The 19,707-nt window shown below is 37.7% G+C and overlaps 1 protein-coding gene across 1 annotated transcript in view; it reads left to right on the top strand.

Annotated features, from left to right (window-relative positions):
• TRHDE (thyrotropin releasing hormone degrading enzyme) overlaps nt 1–19,707 on the top strand; it is a 202,912-nt gene that overhangs the window by 39,664 nt on the left and 143,541 nt on the right. Inside the window, exon 3 of the mRNA XM_017832814.1 lies at nt 310–436. Coding sequence (XP_017688303.1) covers nt 310–436 — 127 coding nt within the window. The remainder of the gene's footprint in view (nt 1–309; nt 437–19,707) is intronic.

Raw genomic sequence — 19,707 nt, 5'->3', positions numbered from 1 at the left:
CTCTCCCATCATATCTCTAGCAAACACATGTTTTCTTCAAATATTTATTTTGATGCAAGGAGTGTTAAGTTTTTTATTTGGCAACACAAGCAATTAGGTGGTTGTGACTTCTAAACTTTGTAACTTTAATTGTGGTAGTCCTGATTTTCAGCTATGACATGTTTTGAGAAATGTACGACAGTCATATTTGGCTTTAAGGTAATAATCCCGCCATGTCACAGCAACCTTAGGATAATTCATTTCTGCAGATATGGTAGATTTAAAAGGCAGATGCTGAAATGATTGGTCTTTTGCTTTGTTTTTTAACAGGTACGGTTATATGCAAGACCTGATGCAATCAGAAGAGGATCGGGGGACTATGCTCTAAATATTACAAGGAGTCTCATTGAGTTTTATGAAGATTATTTTAAAGTGCCCTATTCCCTGCCAAAATTAGGTAAGATTTTCTTCAGAATGTGAAGTTTGTCCAGAAATGAGAGATTAAGTCAGCTATTTTAAAGCAATTTTAAGACTGTAATGTATTACATTTCAAGGTAAGAAATATTTGGGTTAATTTAGAAGAATCAATAAGGAATTTTTCCTTGCAGAGGAATGGAAGCCAAATTTTTCCTTCTCCATCCTGGAACTGAAAAGATCACGAAGCAGACAGTACTTATGTTTCTAGACAAGGGGTAGAGAACTTGAGACCTTTCACTATTATGTGGATTGGTGGGGATTTTTGTTTGGTTTTTTTTTGATAGTGTCTATTTTGGTCCTTACTTCCATTAGGTAGCCACTGGGACATATTTGTTCTGCAATATTTGTATCTTGGTGCCTCAGCCTTAGATGGGTAACAGAAGTGAAAATATTTGTGGAGACTGGGAACCTGTAACAGTGCAAGACTGGGTTTTTTTGTTGTTTTTTTATGGCTTTTGTGGTTTATTAATGATGATTAGTAGACAAGCTTAATTGTCTTGTTGATTAGTGAAAGAATTGCTGTGAACTTGTTTTGCTGTGACCCCAGAAATTTCTATTACATTTTAAAAATAATTTCTTCTCATCTTCCCTTTTCCCACAATCAGTTTTTCTCCTACACACTTAAATACCTTACACCATATTATTACGCCCTCCCTCCTTTGGAGTATGTTTGATCAAGATCCAGAAAAATCTATTGCTCAGCAGCAGAAAGAGAGCTTCTATTTGATCAGAAGTGTTAGAGTTGGAACCACAGGTTCCTCCCAGGAACTTGGGGTTTATTTCATTAAATCTCTTGCCTGCTGAGTAGCTTTTATTAGACTTTCAGCTAATGGTGTAGGAGATGGATAAAGTAATTGATGTTGTTAGATGAGGGTATTGCATGCACAAACTTTCTGTGTATGCTTTCATACATGACTTCAGGTATGTAATGATGATTTGTAAAGGAGGTTATAGGCTTACAGGGGCCAAAAGTTTAGCAGGGAAAAATAATCAAGAACTTGATTATAATATAAAAGATGAATATAAAAGATGAAACAGAATGGGTTGGAAGGGACCTTAGAGATCATCTAGTTCCATCAAAACATCGAAACATCCAAACATCATTACTTCAGGTAGTTTATTGAGGATGCCAGCTAGCAGCAGACAGTAGTGACTATATCTGCTTCAGAGTATCTTTCAAAGTTGCAACATATGGTCTTTAAACTCAGCATGCTGTATTCATTGTCATTATGCTGTGACATTATCTTTTAAAAATATTTGATTGGAAACGAGTGTGTTCCAGTTTAGATCTTTTTGGAAAAAAACAGAAGGCACAGTCACAAGTAAAATTGTATTTTTTCATGAAGTATTTGTAGTGAAATTGTTAATAGGAAATACTGCTTGAAAACTTTAGCTATTCTGTAGTGATACTATAGAGAATAATTTCAAAAGTTTTGTGTACGACAATAAGGTTAAATTTATTTATTGTAAATATAGGAAGAAAGGTTTCAAAACTCTCTCAGTGATGTAAATATTTGTGAAATTTTTTTTGCATATGAATACAGGTATATTTGTTCCCAGTTCGTCCAATCACCGATTGTTATATTTAAGCATGTGCTGTTGTCTTTAACCTGAAAGAGTACTGAATTTTTATTTTTTTTAAACGGGAAAATGGAAGGGTAGAAAAAATAGTCTGATGGATGAATAGAAGGACTAAAAATGGTGACACTGTAGTCTGTTATGGTAGGGATTTTGCAGCAGTATTAAAGAATTTTCTAAATGAAAAGTCAAAACAACATTAGCGACAGCAGTGGAAAAACCATGTGCATAGGAAGATATGTTGATACTGAAAATGCACCTGGGCTTGTCAGGCTTAGGACACTCACCTGATTCACTGCTGTCACTTCTGCAAAGGAATACTTTATTAAGGTTTTAAGAAAAATGATAATGTTTTTGTGGGACATTTTAGGAGTTTTTCATTTCACTTCCAAATGTGAAAGTGGGAGTGAAAAATGAAGAATGTACTTCAGAAAGCTTTTTAATGTCAGCATCAGTTTTGTAGAAAATATTCCATTTCAAACGTAGATGTTTTAAAAAAAATTGTTTCATCTATTGTTCAACTCTAGCGAAACTGAACTTAAGCAAATACAATAATTTTGTTTGAAAGCACAATTTATGTTTACAAAATAATTCTGTTGTTGAAATACTGGCCAGTTTACTATGCAGGTGCTGTACTAACTACTGAGCGTCACGCTGTTAGCGTCAGTGGTGTTAGAGTTGCAACCACAGGTGATCCTCCCTGGAAAAGGGACTTAAAAGCCTTGGCAAAGCACTTGGTCATCTATGTGGTCCATTTGAACTCTGCGGTAGGAGTATCTGAGGACATTTAGGCTCCTCAGATGTATTGCTATATCAGAGAGGTCTATGTTAATTTGTTCCCTTCTTATTCATTGAGGTCCATTTCCAAGGATCCTTGGCACTTGAAACTAGTGCTTCTCATCTGATTTTGTAATAAATTGGCTAGTGTTCTCTACAAGAACTGCTTTCTCCTGACACTTTTGACTCCTGACTGGTTTTGACTAGACTTTCATACTGTGCTTACATGCAGTTAGATGGCTGTGGCCAAGATTTTTTAGATGTTATATGGCCTGTACTGGCTTCTGAATGTCCTGGAACAATAGATGTGTTTACCGATTGATGTGAAGTCTGCTAATGAATGTGAATTGGGAATTGAATCACCAATTTCTGCAGTTAAAAGTTCTACTTAACTTGTAGGTCTGTGCTTTTTTCCCCCCACATCATACTCTGAACTGGAAGGTGCTTGTGTAGGGTTTCAAACCAATAATTTTTATATGAATTTAATGTCTAAAAAATGTGTCAGATCTTTTAAAAAAACTAGATTTTCCCAAGACTATAATATCATTATAAACACTAGTTAAAATGATGGGGAGATAAAGTATTGGGTTTTATTTAATCTAAAAAGATATGCAGAAAGGTTTTTAATTGTGTGCCTATGGCTGGTGAATATAAAATATTTCTGTATTTGTATCACATAATTATTTTTAATCCAGTTTGCAATACACAAAAAATGCTTTGTATGCATAGAGCTTTTTCTTATGAGGATCTTCAAGGCTGGAATTTTTCCCTCTGGAGTCCTGACCAGTTGCTCTTTTGAAGTGCACACAGCTTAAAAATTTAAAAGGAAAAAAGAAAACCAAGCCAAAAACCCACATCAAAATGGAGTCTTCAAAGGTCAGAGTAAAACTCACACGAGGGGGAATGATAAGGTAATCAAGCACTCTTTACATGTGGACAGTTGTGACTCTTCAGTTGTGAATGATTTGAAGTGTGAGGGCTGCCTGCCTTTTCCAGTCAAGACTGGAGGGTCACCCGGTGTCGTTAGCAGGTGGCAGGTACAAAGAACACAAAAAGATCACTGTTAGTGGAGCAGATGGTAGATTTGTGCAACTCCTTATCAAAAGAGATGGTAGGTGCAAAAAGATTATAAAAGTCCAGAGAGACATGAACAACTACTTGGAAAGGTGCTCCATGGGAGAAAATCCCATGGCTTGAAAACAGAAACTAGGAAATACTCAAGTGAGTGCTATTTGTACTTCCCTGATCTTATTCTTTCCTGAACATCTGTTTGTGGCTGCTGTTGGAGAGAATACTGAGCAAAGCAGTCTTTTTGTCTGAACTGGCAAGGTTTTCCAATACGTTCATAATCTTCCAGTTTCCCTTCCAGAGTTTCTATTAAAGGGCCACAAAATCTCTTTTCCAGAATGCTTTATGTACTGGAACTGGGGAACTTTATAAGGCTCCAATTATGAAAGGCTACAAAAGCTTCATGTGTGGTACATAAATGAGCCATTTGTATGAAGATTTTTGGGTTTCTGGGCCTCGGTTTTCCTCCTCTTAACAGCATTGCAATATCATTGTGTTAGTGGGATGTGTTTGCTATTTCTCTGAAAACTTGTTTTACAACTCATTTTATTCTGAGTACTGTATTTAAATATCCATGCAATTAGCATAACCGCTGTGGACAATGTAAAGGAACTCGGATGTCTCAAGGCTTGGACATAAAGTGCCTGACCCAAAGATGCTTTGCTTGGATTCATTTAACTTTAGGTACTCAACTGGCATGTCTAACTTAGCAAGCTGATTGCCCTAGCTTCCTTTTTCATCAATAGAGGAGATATTCCTTTGGATGGTTTGAATCTTATATGGGCAAAGTCTCCTTTTTGAGCTGCCTAAGTAAGAGGAAAAATGTTTCATTAACCCCTGAGCTTAGTTTGTCATCTACACCCTTAAACCTTCACGATGCGTAGACTTGAGAAGGAGACATTTAGTGGTGGAGAGCTGTGAATAGGATTGGTAAGAACTTGGATTTCTCAGACAGCTTTTCATTCCCTGTAGAAAATGAACAGCTGAAGAATCTATCTTAGGGCATGACTGCATATGTTACAGAAAGACTGAATGAAAATCCCCTAGCTGTTTTGTCTTGAGGTCAGTGAATATGAATCAATACATAATTTATAATTACTGTAATTTGTGAGAATACTATTAAAAGCACTGTTAAAATATCATAGAATGGCCTGGATTGGAAGGGACCCTTAAGATCATATAGTTCGAAGACATCTGCCATAGGCAGGGACACATTCCACTAGACCAGGTTGCTCAAAGCCCCATCCAGCCTGGCCTTAAACACTTTCAGGCATGGGACACCCACAACTTTTCTGGGCAACCTGTTCCAGTACCTCACCACTCTCATAGTAAAGAATTTTTTCCTCATATCTGATTGAAACCTACTCTCCTTCAGTTTAAGCCATTCCCTGTTGTTCTGTCACTACATGCCTTTGTAAAAAGTCCTCTCCGTCTTCCATGTAGTCTCCCTTCAGATGTTGTAAGGCCACAATAAGGTCACCCCAAAGCCTTCTCTTTTCCAGGCTGAACAATCCCAATTAGGCCTTCTTTCATAGGAGAGGTGCTCCGTCCCACTAATCATTTTGGTGGGCCTCCTTGCTCCAACAGGTTGATGTTCTTGTGTTGGGGGCCCCAGAACTGGATGCAGCACTCCAGGTGGGGTCACATGAGAGCAGAGTAGAGGAGCAGAATCACCTCCCTTGACCTGCTGGCCATGCTGCTTTTGCTGCAGCTCAGGATACAGTTGGCTTTCTGGGCTGTAAGTGCACATTGCTGGCTCATGTCCAGCCTCTCATCCACCAGCACCCCGAAGAGAAATACATTCCCAGACTTCTTAAACTCTTTTTCTGTAGATTTGCTGTACAGTAAACTTTGGAATTTCATCTGATATATTTTATGTGGATTTTTTTTTTTTGGTCTGGTTTGGTTTTTTTCCCTTATAGGTATGTTTCAGGTACTAATTACCTGGTTCATGCAAAAATTATATGGTCTCGTTTTCATTATGCTGCTTAAAATGCTTTGAGGTTGTGAATGCAAAGTCTCAGAAAACAATTTTCCAAGGGGTTTAGTGAACATGCTGCACAGTGGAAGACAAGATTGGACCATTAACATTTGCTCTTGGAGTACTTTAGGAGAACAGGATTTGGTTTTTAAAGTGTGTCACTGTAGAATTTAAACTCTCGCTTATGATGTAAAATATAGCTCAACCATTAGAAAGAAGAAGTTTAACAAGGGACTGTTCTGATTTCTAAATGAAAATCATGGACCTGTGCTCCATTCCCTGATTGTTGACAGTTAATATTTTGGTGAGAAAGGCTGCTGCTGCCAGTGACATGTGAGTCATTGCAGGCCCAGAATAAGTGTTAGGATGCTGTTGTATGTTGGCCAGGTGACTTGCTGTGTGTGAGGACTAGTGATTAACTGTTAATTTTGATTTAAGTGCTGTTAAGTGCCATGGGGTATCCTGAGAACTCTTAGCTGGTGCTTCTGCTGGCCTCCAGATGAGATTCTGTTGGGCCCTGGCTGGCTCATACTTGACAGTTTCACATGGCTTTTTTTTTTCTTTAAATAACTTTGAGCATCTCAATTTGGGTTGTCACCCATGTTTAGGCAGGAGAATTGAAGCCTACTATTTTCTTTGACCAACTACTTGAAAGAAGCATAATGCTTCTGCACACAGAGGACTATTTGTTGATACAGGTCATTCCTACACAGAATGAACTATGTCACTTCTACCTGGGCCTTTATAAAGATTCCGTTTTGAGATTTGGGGTGTGCTGGTTGTGGTGTATTTTTTCTTTTCTTCTTTTTTTTTTTTTTTTTTTTTTTTTTTTTTTTTTTTAATTTCTAAGGTATGAGTACTCTGAAACAGCAGACAGGACACTGGGGAGAGGGGGAAATTCCAGCTCTAGCCATAGGGAAAAGCAATGTATTCTCTCATAACAATGCTTTGAAATATGAGAAGGAACTGTGAGTTACTAGACTGAAACAAACTGCATAGGAAATCAATCTACAGTAAGATATTAAGAAAGAAGGGAAAAAATAGCCATCACTTAGGACTTACTGTATTGCTCTAAACTAATTTTAGTGATAAACCAATTATTTCCATTAATGAGTTTAATACAGCTCACAGTAGGCATTGTATCAGGTTTTAGAAGTTTGTTAAGGGACTTGATCTCTCTCTGTTGCCTTGGCATGGCAAGTCTGATATTGTTTGCAGGAGATGGGATATGTGTGGGAATAAAGCAGCTTTGTATAGAATAAAGATGAATGGGCCCTGATGGAAATAATCCTCTTCTGAATGAAACGTTTTCCTTTCATTATTTAGTTATTCTCCTCTCCTCTTAATTGTGGCATGTATAGAAGCCGTACCTCTCAAACAAGGAAAGTGTTCAGATAGGAGCACTATTGCCAGTAGCAGCTCAGTCAGGCCATAGTAAAAAGAGGATGACCGAATCTGACACTGTCCCCACTGGCTACTCAGTTAAATCAGCTTTGCTTTTAAATGAGTAATTAAAAAAAAAAGGCAAAAAAAAAAAGCGGGTGATGCTGTTATGAGAAGGTAACAGGATGTCAAAGATTCTCTGGAAATGTCAGGGCTTTTTTTGAGCCAAGAGAATCCTTCATCTGAATGTAAATAGATTTTTTCCTAAGCTGCTCTTCAGTATGTCATTTGAGCAGTTAGTACCAATGTAGAAGTGGGTAGTAGTGGGTGTAGTGCTGAATTTCTGCAGTATCTATCCTTAGTTCTCTACCTTGTGAGAAACTAGATGCCTTCGGAAAATGATACATTTTATCATGAGTTGGGAGGAAAAGATCTTCAATGCAGAGGTACCAGTAAAGGTATATCTGTTGACTACAGAGAGAGGAAACTAATCTAGCTAGTTTAAATTTCATCTCTGATTCATAAATGGCTAAAAGATGAGGTGAATCCTTCTGTAGGATTTATAAAATGAGGTTAAGATCTCTGGCAGACAGAAACTCCACAGAAGTTATGGGAATCACCAGAAAACTGTGTGAACTTCTATTGGTATGAGACAGTTAAATGCCTAAAAGCACGTGAATCCAAAATACTTTCTAGGTAGCTGTGGGTGAAGTAGTTTTCATTATAGCTCCTTTCACTCTGCTTGAGCAGAGCTCTCATCCCTTATTGTCTTCTTCACGGCTGCTAGTGATTGTCTTTTTGTTAGCTTAATCATACTGTTCTTGACCAGAAACATTCACTTATGAATAAGGGTAGTACTGATTTCTCCTGCAAAATAGTATTGTGGGGATCAGGATCCTCTTGACCATGTCCAGCTTTTGAACTCCCTTTATTTTTAAGACAGTTTGCAGAACATTTTTGATCACTTGTTAGATATGACAGTCGACAGGGTTCATCAGAGACTTTGACCAGCAGCTGAAACCTTTTACACCAGCAGCTCTAACTTTGTCTTAAAGGATTGTATGTAGAAAAAAGCTTAGGCCTTGTGTACACAATGAACTTCATGTTTGTATAGGCAATGGGAACAGTGGTTTTTATTATAGGATAGGATCTGTATGTCAGGATACTGGGAGAGTTGCTTTCTGTGCATGGTATGGCACTATGAAAGTTAACATGCAGACAGAGGTCAGAGCTGCATGGTGGAAAAACAAACATAGAAGGGTTTGGAAAAAAGATGAATTATATCATTGAGGATACTGTGTTAGATTTAGATGGTGCTTAAGAAGAGGAGTGTGTGAATCCTTGCGCAGTGTGTAGGAAGATTGGATTGTAGAAGGATGGGTTAAACCAAGATTTTTTTTTTCATTTGAAAATTGTACTATAGCATTTAGTTTGAACGAAGTAGGTGATGTGGTTGGTCTATATCAATTAGAGTAGTGAGGAGAAAGTAGTGACCTTTTCTCTCAGAACTGAGGTAGAAACCCAATACCCTCCACATCTGAAACAGTACAGAAAGGTTACACAATCTGCTCAGGTTTATTGTCTTTTGGTGGAAAAGACTGTTATTGACCTAATGAAACATATAATCATATACAGTGAGTGTTGTTTAAACAGCACCTTCAAGAGAACTGCACATTCCCAAACAAAACTGATGAAATAATAGTAACGTGTTCATAAAGACACCATTTGAGTAAATATAAAAGTTTACTGAGGACTTACTGAACTTTTTGTAATTTTGGTTCATAGTCATATGACAAACTGTAAATAAAGATAATTTCAGTTCAGTTCATGAAGGTTCCAGTTTTCATTTAACTCTGCAATTTCAAGTGGAAGGCAGGGAGGAACAAGAATACTATGGTGACTTGTGTTTTTTCTGTCCTACATGTGAAGTAGAGGCTTTCCTGAAGAGTGAAGCTCGGTAATATCAAGGTATTGTGCTGGCGAGGAAAAAAAAAGTGGCAGATTAGGGTATTGTCCACATCAAACACAAACATAGTTCACTCAAACTTTTTTTTAACATGTGTGGTTTGAGTACAGGACAATTCTCTTATTCTTTAAGAATTTTTGGTGTGAATTGAGACAGGTAGTTTTACATACTTCAGCAGCAGCAATTTCTTTCAGTAGCAATTTCTCATTCAGCGTTGTGGTTTTTGGCCTCCCCCATTAGATTTTAAGAATGAAGAAGGCTCAGTTTCAGGCTGGACTCAGAAACAAGTTCAAATGAGTCTAATGGGAACTATAAATCAATACAATGGAATCTTTTTCCAGTTCTGTCTAAAAACATATCTTCTGTACCAGTTTTCACCCTGCCTAGTGTTATGCTTGTTGGACCCTATAGTTGCTGTGTTGGCTTGCCAGAGCCATGGAGGAGCTAATGTCATGACAAAGTCTGTTCAGACTCATCTTTCAGAAGCACAATTTTAGTTAGCCTGAAAGTCACAGAGCAACACCAGTATAGCCTATTTCCTTGGTCAAGGCAGGCAAGAAAGCCTTAAAAGACATTTCTCCTGCATCTTTCCCTCATTCAAGGCACTTAGAGCTGTTAAGGTTTGCCTAGCTCCTTGCCCTCCTTATTCAAAGCCTCTGAATGGCTGGAATGACAACTTCCATGAAAAAAAGACCAAAAGGAGATTTCAACAATAGTTGCATTGTGTTGCTCCTTTTGCAGAGATAGCTATTGTTTTCACAGCGATTTCAAAAACACTGCCATCAGTTTAATGCTGATTATTTGGACTTCAAAGAATATGTAATTTTATTAATTTTTTCATATCAGTATCATATGCTGATATTTTCATGAGAATGAAAACAAGTGGGTTCTGTTTTTTGTTTGTTTGTTTGTATTGTTTTTTTTCCCCTGCAGCACTGGAGAAACATTCCTGTTAACTCTCCATGTTTTCAGTTTTAGAAGGATTGTGCTCCTTTGGGGTAGTTTGTTATGCTCTCCAGATGGTATTGTGACAAAGTTTGTTTTCCATTAGATGCTGATTTGAGGGCAGCAAATATATTACTTTGAGAAACAGAAGTTTTGCTAGGCCCAACTCATGAGAAAGCACTTTGCCCACTACCTCACTTAAGCTGATTTGTATTTGCTTTTGTTTATTTTTGTATGTTTGTCTTGAGGTATGCATATATGTATTTTTTTAAAATATTACCTTATTCCTACCCAGTGTAACACCAAGATCACGACACCTCCATAATTGTCCCTACTAAGGACTTTCTCCTTCACTATGGACCTCATGCCATAAAGAAAACAGATAAGGGAAGTATCTGTGGTCCTCTGGTATCTGGGGGCCCCTGGTGGTCTAGTGGTTAGGGTGCAGCACTCTCACCCCTGCGACCCAGGTTCGATTCCCAGCCCCCCGGGCAGATGGAGCTCGTCAGCCTTGTAAGGCAATCCATCTAAGAGAAGGTCACTCTAAACAAACCTACGTTCTGAGACCCTCACTGCCACTGTCCAAGTTTGCTTGGCCCCGGCAGATGAACCTCAGGATTAAAGGGTGGGCTCAATTCAGCGCACGCTGTGTCTCACCTAAAAAATCCACTGCGCAGGCTCGAAGGGTTAATGACCTTTCCCAAATCTTCGCTCGCGAAGACTGGCCATTATTATAAGGGAAGTATACACACAATCAGACACACACTAATCTATACAGCTCATATTCTTCCTAGTAAATGTAAGAGATATGCATTACTGCTGCAGTGAGAGTTACAAAAAAGTTACTGCCTACTGAAAATGTCCTGAATATTAGAAATAGTTAAAAGTCTCTATGTAGATATGTAAAAATGAGCTTTCACATCTTTCTTCTGTACTGTAAAAAACCCCTATAGATACAGATGTAAAGAAGATACATTTTCATGTATCAGTGAAGAGCATGGGGAGTTTCTTTCAAGAGATTATGACAAGGTCTTGAAAAAGATCATAACGCATTAAAGTGGGACTTAAGTAGGCCAGAGATTTCTGTTCATACAAAAGATGTGAAAAAATGTATGACTACAGAGCTGAATAAACCTATTTCTTCTGCCTAAATTCTGCTGGGTTAGTTATAAACCTTCCACCTGTAGTAGTTAGTTTCTGTAAGCTACTGAAATTCAAAAGAATGTATGTGCTCACCTTTTATTGCTTTTGCTTTTTTGTAACTGAAAAGATATCCTAACACAATGAATTATGCTACGTTTGCAGCTCCATGCCTGAAGCAACTTCATTTTTGCATTAAGGAAACCAATGATTTTCATTGTAAAGATGAAAATTTTAAGATGGCTGAACAACTTTCATTTGAACAAGTGAATTGTCACTGTACATCTTCCACCCCCTCCTTCCTGCCCTCCCCCCTGCTCCCCTCCCCCCCAGTCTCTGCTTCCTGCTTGCTGGCAAGCATCTTAAAATGGTAAATGGACATTGAAAGAATGACTTAATAAAAATGCTGTGGAGATCTCTGCAGGTACTGCGAAACTTGCTTTCTGTGTTCTCTCTTGCTGTGTATGAATTCTCCTTTTCTTCTAATTTATTTAAATGCCATCTGCTTGTGTATTTAAACCATAACATTTCCTGATTCAGGATCAGGTCTGTGAAGACTGCTATTTCCTTCACTCTCTCTGATTCTCTTCGGTAACACTTCTAACAGAGCTGTCCTCGTGAAGATGTGTATTTGTCATCGTGATAGCACACTTCAGAAAGTGTATTAAGCTCAAACAACTCCCACTGTTCAACTAAAAAATATGTTCCTTGTCATATGCTACTCTTCACTGAAATTAAACTCGGGCAGTGTTTTAGTCTAGAAAAATCAAGTCTTTCTTGTTTTTCTCCTGGTATGTTCAGCTTTGGCGAAACTGAGCATAGTTCTGCTGTTGTATGTTACTGGGGAATTGAACCTTGGAGTGGGTGGGAGTGGGAGGGAAGGGGCCAGATGCACAAAAGAACTTAGAAATATATTCTGGAGACCCTTGTCATCAGTTTCTGCAGCTGTTGCTGTGTCTCTGGGGGCCTCAGATAAGTCCTTAGAAATTGTTTCCAAATAGTCCTGGAGTTTGTGTTCCTTGTAACTGATCCCTGAGCTCTGCAACAATAGAGGAGCAGTGGAGTGGAGTGGATCATGTGAAAAGAATTCCTTATGTATTTTATTCAGTAGGGGGTTTGCTGTATCATGAACACTATGACACTAGATTTCCTTTGAAAGTCATGATGTAAAAGCACAGGTAATTTGACAGAACTTTAGTTACGCATGGCTATGTTTATGATGTGACTCCCAAGCAGTAGCAGAAGTCAGTGGTTGAATTCCTCATGTGAAAACACGTGAGATGTTTCCATTGTGGTTGTAGCACATAAGCATATTGTAATCACTACTGTGTCTTCACACATAATGCATTTTGGAAATGGAGAAGCAGCACAGTTTGTTGTCCTATATAGAGGCACAGCCAAAAGCCTATGAGTGTTGAGAGGTGAAGGCAGGCATGTGTTTTGCTGATCAGACCTGTATAAAATACAGGCTTGTCAGATAGAATTTGGGTATGCATTGAAACAGAAGGCAGCTGGAACTTGCATCCTTTTATAATTAAAGTATTGAAGATTAAGATTCATGTGAGGGACATACAAGTGGATGCAATATTTCTTGCTTTAAAACTGGTCTGAGTTGTTCTTCCTAAGGTGCTAATTCTCAGGTGTGGAAATATATAAAGCTTCACAAAACTGTCAGCCTTAGATAACTATGTAACTTAGATACATAGAAAAATGCATTATATGTCTTTTCACTGCTAATGTAAAAATGATTTCCTAAGCATCTCTTCTCCATATTCTTGAAATGTTTTAAGCTTTACTTCTGTCTTATGGTAATGACAGACAGTTGAATTTTATGAAGAAGCAGGCTGTTACTCAGTAACAAACACGCGTTAGAAATGCAGTTTTACGCTTCATGCCATCTCTCCAAGTTTTTCCGTAGAAACTGTACAACAGTTTCCAAGTGATTAAAAGGATGTGAGCTGTACAAGTGATGATTGATAACAAAATGATCTAATGTAGCTCTTAATAAAACCTTCCAAAGACAAGAATGTTGTCAGGTGATACCAAAGGATATTCAAAAAATTGCTCTAAGTCCATCAGAGCAACAATGAACAGACAGCTTTCTGTAATGCTTATATTGGTTTTGGGGACAGCTGAATGGAAGTCCAGCCCCAGAAGAATTCTCTTTTTTATCTCTGCCAGTCTATTTCTTAAAAAAACCCAAAACAAAAGAGGAAAAAATTGCTTGCTCTTTGCAATCAAAATACAATTGCTGTGATAACTCTTATATGGAGTAAAAAATGGTCAAGTCCAAGTACACAGCTGAAGAATAATCTAATGTAGCAATAGTGAAATGGAGAAAAATAACACTACAAGTGAATATAATGTAATTTTAAATTATAAAAGCATATCTTCCTACAAGTAGTTCTAGCCTCTCAAAATTGTACAAATACTTGTCTGTGAATATTTTTTTAATATTAATCTATATTTCCAACCATACATATGTACACATAGACACATGCAAGCTTATGTATGTATTTTCCTGACTGTATTTTATGATGGTAATCCTATAGTTAAGGTTGTAAGAACATGTATCTATAGATAAAATTCCAGTTAGCAGGTGCCAGACTTTTATGGAGGCTCTCTCAAGCTATAGTTCCCACCTTTCTGCTATCCTGAGTAAAGGGTCTAAGTCTGAACATGGAACCAAGAAGTGTGCACCGGGGGATAGGGAGTCTGGGAACAGGGAATCTTACTTACAGTCATGAGATGAGTTTGGACATGTGGATAACTAGAAGATTGGGTGTGCTGGGTTTTGCTGGTGTAGAGTTAATTTTCTTCATGGTGGCTAGTATGGGGTTGTGTTCATAACACAGGCATGTTTTTGTTATTGCTGAGCAGTGCTTACACAACGCCAGAACCTTTTCTGTTTTTTTTTTACTGATACGCTGGCAAGGAGACTGGGGGTGCATAGGAGATTGGGAGGAGACATAGCCAGGACAGGTGACCCAAACTGATCAAAGGGATATTCCAGACCATATGATATCATGCTCAGCATATAAAGTAGGGGAAAGGAGGGAGGGGGGGAATGTTCGAAGTGATGGCATTTGTCTTCCCAAGTAACTGTTATGTGTGATGGGGCCCTGTTGTCCTGGACATGAACTGGCTGAACACCTGCCTGCCCTAGGGAAGCAGTGAATTAATTCCTTATTTTGCTTAGCTTGTGTGCATGGCTTTTGTTTTCCTAACAAACTGTCTTTATCTCAGCTCACGGATTTCAAGCTTTTACTTTTCTGATTCTCTCCCCAGTCCCTCTGATGGGTGTGAGTGAGGGGCTGCATCGTGTTTGGCTGCTGGCTGGGGTTAAACCATGACACTGGGGCAGTGACATTGAGTGTGCTTGTTTTCAGGCTTTTATCTGAGGATCCCATGGTGAAGATGGGTCCTGTTCACTGGCTGTGGGCTAGCTGTCCCGCATTTCAGAAGTCTTCTGACCTTTTTCTAGCTGCCTTCTCCACTTAGAGATCATCACTGCAGTACTTTCTCATCAGGCAAGCAGACACTGTCCTACATGCAGTTTCATAAGACATTAACTTCAGTGGTGTAAAGTAATTTTCTTCCCTTTGATTTTTTTGGGGTTATTTTTAACCAGCTCTTTCCAGAGAGCTGTTTTTCAGGCTGGTCCCATAGTTTAGTTGCGCTGCTGAGAAGCTGCTAGTGCTGTCCTATGGGTGCATGCCAGTATGTATGAAACTATAACCCTGGGAAGATTATAGTCACAGATGGTACAGCAATGTAAAGTTAAGCATAAGTCCAAAGTAACTCCTAAAGTTTTAATGTGTATTGTATCTGTGTTATCTAAATCAGGGACCTCAGCATCAGAAAGGCTCTGGTTGCCGTCTCTTAGCAAAATAAAGGTGGAAGAGTCAACTCACCTGGACAGAAAGAAGTGTCTTGTACTCTACCACCAATGGCTTGTTTCCATTATTCAAGTAGTCTATAAGTAAAAGTTGACAGATATAGAAGCTGTAAAATTATTTCTCTTTCAATATTCATATTTAGGAAGAGGGCTCCTACAGAGAGGTAATAGGACTAGAGATAATATAAATGTCTCCATATCAAAACTTTTGACTTGACAAGCAAGCTATTTTATATTTTGGAAGGTAATTCCATGCAGAACTAGTCTTTTGACAGCATGTTCTTTGATCTGTAAGACTGGCAAGCTTCACTGAAACTCATTTTAACACTCCTAGCTAGAAATTTACCTTCACATCCAGGGCCAGGGCATTTTGACCTAAGGATTATGAACAAGTCCAGCATAGTGTTACTCTTTCTTTGTGTGAAGATGGAAAATTCCTGGTAATGTTGGTATTGGTTCATGGTATTAAAATATAGAACTGCTCATGTATATTTAAAAGCTTTTTTGAATGTCTTTATCCATCTATTATCACCTATATGGGATAATGCCTTTCTTCAAGTTGCTAAAACCTCACCTCTGATGTAGGCCTTTTCTCATGATTGACACTTTTTTAGAGGTGTGTGTGGAGTACCCTAATAAAGAAAAGGTGTCTTCGTCATCCTCTCACAAATCGGTCCCAGGGGATGCATTCTCAAATGCATAGAGTATGCTGCATTCTTTCAGCGTGAATGGGTTGCATTTGTGGTATAATTTATATCACAAAGGTGCCCCTGCAAAGATTCCTTCTTTCTCGTTGTAGCAGAGTTAGTGAAAAATAAAACAGCAGATGCACACATTAGATTTTATAATAAGGAAATATTAGATCCTTGGCTTACACTTTTCTTTATGCAGATAACTGAGTTTTACTTCTAAATCTAATCATAATATTTTCTCCTTTTTGCTGTGCTGGGGAGGATTGACTTTGTAGACTGGTTGCCGAGTGTCATAATTATAGGGCTGATTGCCTCTGTCATCTTCTTCTGGTCTTTCTGGGTGTGCCGTTTTGGGATGGCAATGGCCTCTGAGTCAGGATGTTTTCTCATTTGTACGTAGTACTTTTCTATGGTGTGCTATGGTTTTCAGACTCAGTTAACAGGAAGCTGAAACTGAATCCTGTACCTGAGTGTTTAAAACTATCATCTGAGATTTACTTCAGATTTAAAAGTTCTATGTACTCAAAATGCAATAAAGTTTTAATGGGTTTTAGCAGCATACTGTGATACATATTCTTTAAAAAGAATTTTTCTCTAGCAGTTAAAATAGAGATGAAAAAGGATTCCCCCCCTTTCTTTATTTATCTCACCTGGAGTCCCACTTTATGACATTTGGGATTATGGATTTATTTGGACTTTATCTTGGGTGTTTGGTTTGCCAGATAGACTGAACTGTTGAATCTGGGGATACTAGCTTCTCTACACTACTATGTTAAGTTCTGCATCCCTGCCAACATGATTGTGAAGGAGGTGTAGTTATAGCACACAACAGCATATAAATAACCTTTTGTTTGCCTTCTCTGCTCTCAACAATATTTTTATATCCACTGGAGCTGTTCTAACATTGAACCTATCTCTCCATCTTTAAACATGAATGTGCAGCTTTTCTCTATTACAGCAATCTTTGCTTAACATCTTCCTTTCATGTTTTTATACATTGTGATGAGCACTGAAATGGGGAATCCCAAGTGCTGTTAGACTAGAAATTCAGTTCGTGGTTGGAGAGCTGCCAGGAGCTGGGATGAGTTGCAGATTTGAGAATCAATATGAACTGCCTGACTTTACATGTGAGCTACCACCTGTTTGTCCTTGGTACTCGGTATGCATACTCGATTTATGTTTTAAATGGGGTTGCACCTAAACGTATACTTTAAAAAGATGATTTCAGACATGAAGATAATATTCTGTCTGCTTGATCTTAAAAAGATGTCTCATTTAAGCCTTGAAATTAGCATAAATCTGATTTAGAATGTTTTTAGTTAAGATATTTTATTCAATTGAATCAGACTTCATTGTCTTCCTTTATGTTTCTTTTAGATCTTGATGTAATTAACAAAAGTTAATTTCTTTCCTTTTCCAGTTTGCTGTCCAAAGCAAAAATATTACACAATTTTAGAAGACAAGATTGGGGCTTTTTCTTATTCTGTATTTCTGTAGACAAAAAGTTTTTTAAAACAAGAGTTCTGAATGTACAATTAAGGTATAGTGTATGATCAGTGCATATGGGTTTTTGCTTAAATTTTCCATTACTTGTGGTCAAAAACTAAGTAAAACATACTGAGATCAGATTCTAGATTTTTTTACACTCATCACTATTGATTAATGTACCATGCTACTAATAGCACATTTGTGTGTTGTGGGCTGCCTCAACTAGGCTGTAATCCCATCAGCTATCATCAATCAAACATGTCTAGGCACAACCAGAATTTGTATGGAGGCTGTCTTGTTGGTAAAACCATCTTTTAATTCAGTTCTTGATGTTCTGCTTCTGACCAACTCAATTCTTCTTTTGCAATATGATGAAATAAACCCAAAGAAGTCCTTCACCATGTCATGCCTTTAAATAGTTGCCTGTCTGGGGAGGCATAAGTCTGAACTTATATTTGGTGAAATTTCACTAATAGTGTAAATCAATGAATCTCCAACATCTAAAACTCCACTAAGCCAAAATTGCTTCAGAATAATAAGTGATTAAGTCAACACTGAAGTGCTATAAAATCTATCATTACTCACTCTTATCCAACCTATATTCTATAGTTCAAATAAAATACTATTTGTAGTCTCATTTTTTCTTAAATGAAATGATACTGTCAGATGCCCAGAATTTCTGTATATTGTCTATTGAATATATATAGTATAGAATATGAAATGAAAGTCTTATGTTGTACCATAAATGGCAGAATAAATTACATCCCCTATATATTTTCATATCGTGATGGGTAAGGCTGGAAGAATATCTTTGTGACCAGAAATATTTGACATTATGGAGGACGATGGATATGAGGTTGTAGGTTTTATAAGAGCTTGCAAATTTGATTTATAAAAAGATTATCAGAGTTGCTGAAGGTATTTTCTGGAATAGGCAACATTAGAGTGTAGAGTGATATCCAAATATGTTAAAAACATTCCCACTGAATAACAATTGGAAAAACATTCTTGTATTTTGTGATTAAAAATAATACTATTGATTTTTATTTTTCAAATAGCAGTAGACATTTTTGGAAGAAAGGTAGTTTTAAAATGTATCCAGTGGGGTTTTTTTAGCCTGTTAACTGGCACACCCTCAATGGGCATAGAAAGTAGCTATTTTTTCAGTAAGAACGTAATAGAAGAGGAAGAGTTGTGCAACCCTATACATTCAAATGAATAATTTGCCAGTGGAGATTTCAATTCAGGAACAATTTCAACAAGTCATGTGTTTGAATTTAAGTACGTGGTTATTTTTTACTGACTCAAAACTTATATAAGTACCTTTTTGCCCTGAAGTTTTAAATACATAGCTGGGAGATGCCAACAGATGATTTCTGTCTGCAGTGGTATTAAATGTATGGAATGTTTGGTAGCTAACAGATGTCAATACCAATGTGCTTACAGAAGAAATGTTTAAAATTCATGTAATAAAATATAAATGAAGAAAAAGTTGAAATAGATGCATTTTTTTTTTTTACTTGCAAGAGACTTCCCTTTTGAACAAACGTGTAAGCTGACCTTTTTTTGTATTGATTGTGCTGAGGTTTATAATTCAAAAGAATGGAAAAAACTTGGAGGATAGTGGTTTGCAATTGACTACAGTAAGCATGGGGCCCCTGGTGGTCTAGTGGTTAGGGTGCAGGACTCTCACCGCTGCGACCCGGGTTCGATTCCCAGCCCCCTGGGCAGATGGAGCTCGTTAGCCCTGTAAGGCAATCCATCTAAGAGAAGGTCACTCTAAACAAACCTACGTCCTGAGACCCTCACTGCCACTGTCCAAGCTTGCTCAGCCCCGGCAGATGAACCTCAGGATTAAAGGGTGGGCTCAGTTCAGCGCACGCTGTGTCTCACCTAAAAAATCCACTGCGCAGGCTCGAAGGGTTAATGACCTTTCCCAAATCTTCGCTCGCAAAGACTGGCCATTATTACAGTAAGCATTCATTGCAAAAATATGAGCAGTACATATGACAAATTTCAGTCACCTCTTTCCTGATACCTGGTTGCAGAAGAAATATTTTTTTTAGATTTCCTTCAATAGGAAATAAGAATTTTGTAAAATAATTCATTTAATGTAAGATACTTCAAACAGAGTTTACTTTCACTTGTGTTTGATGGAATTTTTGATATGGATTTTCAGTCCTAGATTTTCAGTTGTAAGTAGTCTTTTCCTCTCAAATTGTTAGCTGAATTCCTGGTTTATGTGTTGCTGCCTGCATGACAAGTAAACTGCAAATTACATTGAAGTGCATGTGCAATTCATAAAAAGGTGATCTGCTAATTGATGTGTTATACT

The sequence above is a fragment of the Lepidothrix coronata genome, unplaced genomic scaffold (genome assembly GCF_001604755.1).
Source record: "Lepidothrix coronata isolate B3197 unplaced genomic scaffold, Lepidothrix_coronata-1.0 Scaffold206, whole genome shotgun sequence".
In the NCBI taxonomy this organism is placed as follows: domain Eukaryota; kingdom Metazoa; phylum Chordata; class Aves; order Passeriformes; family Pipridae; genus Lepidothrix; species Lepidothrix coronata.
The sequence above is the reverse complement of the archived record's forward strand: the minus strand, read 5'-3'. Positions and strand labels throughout refer to the sequence as shown.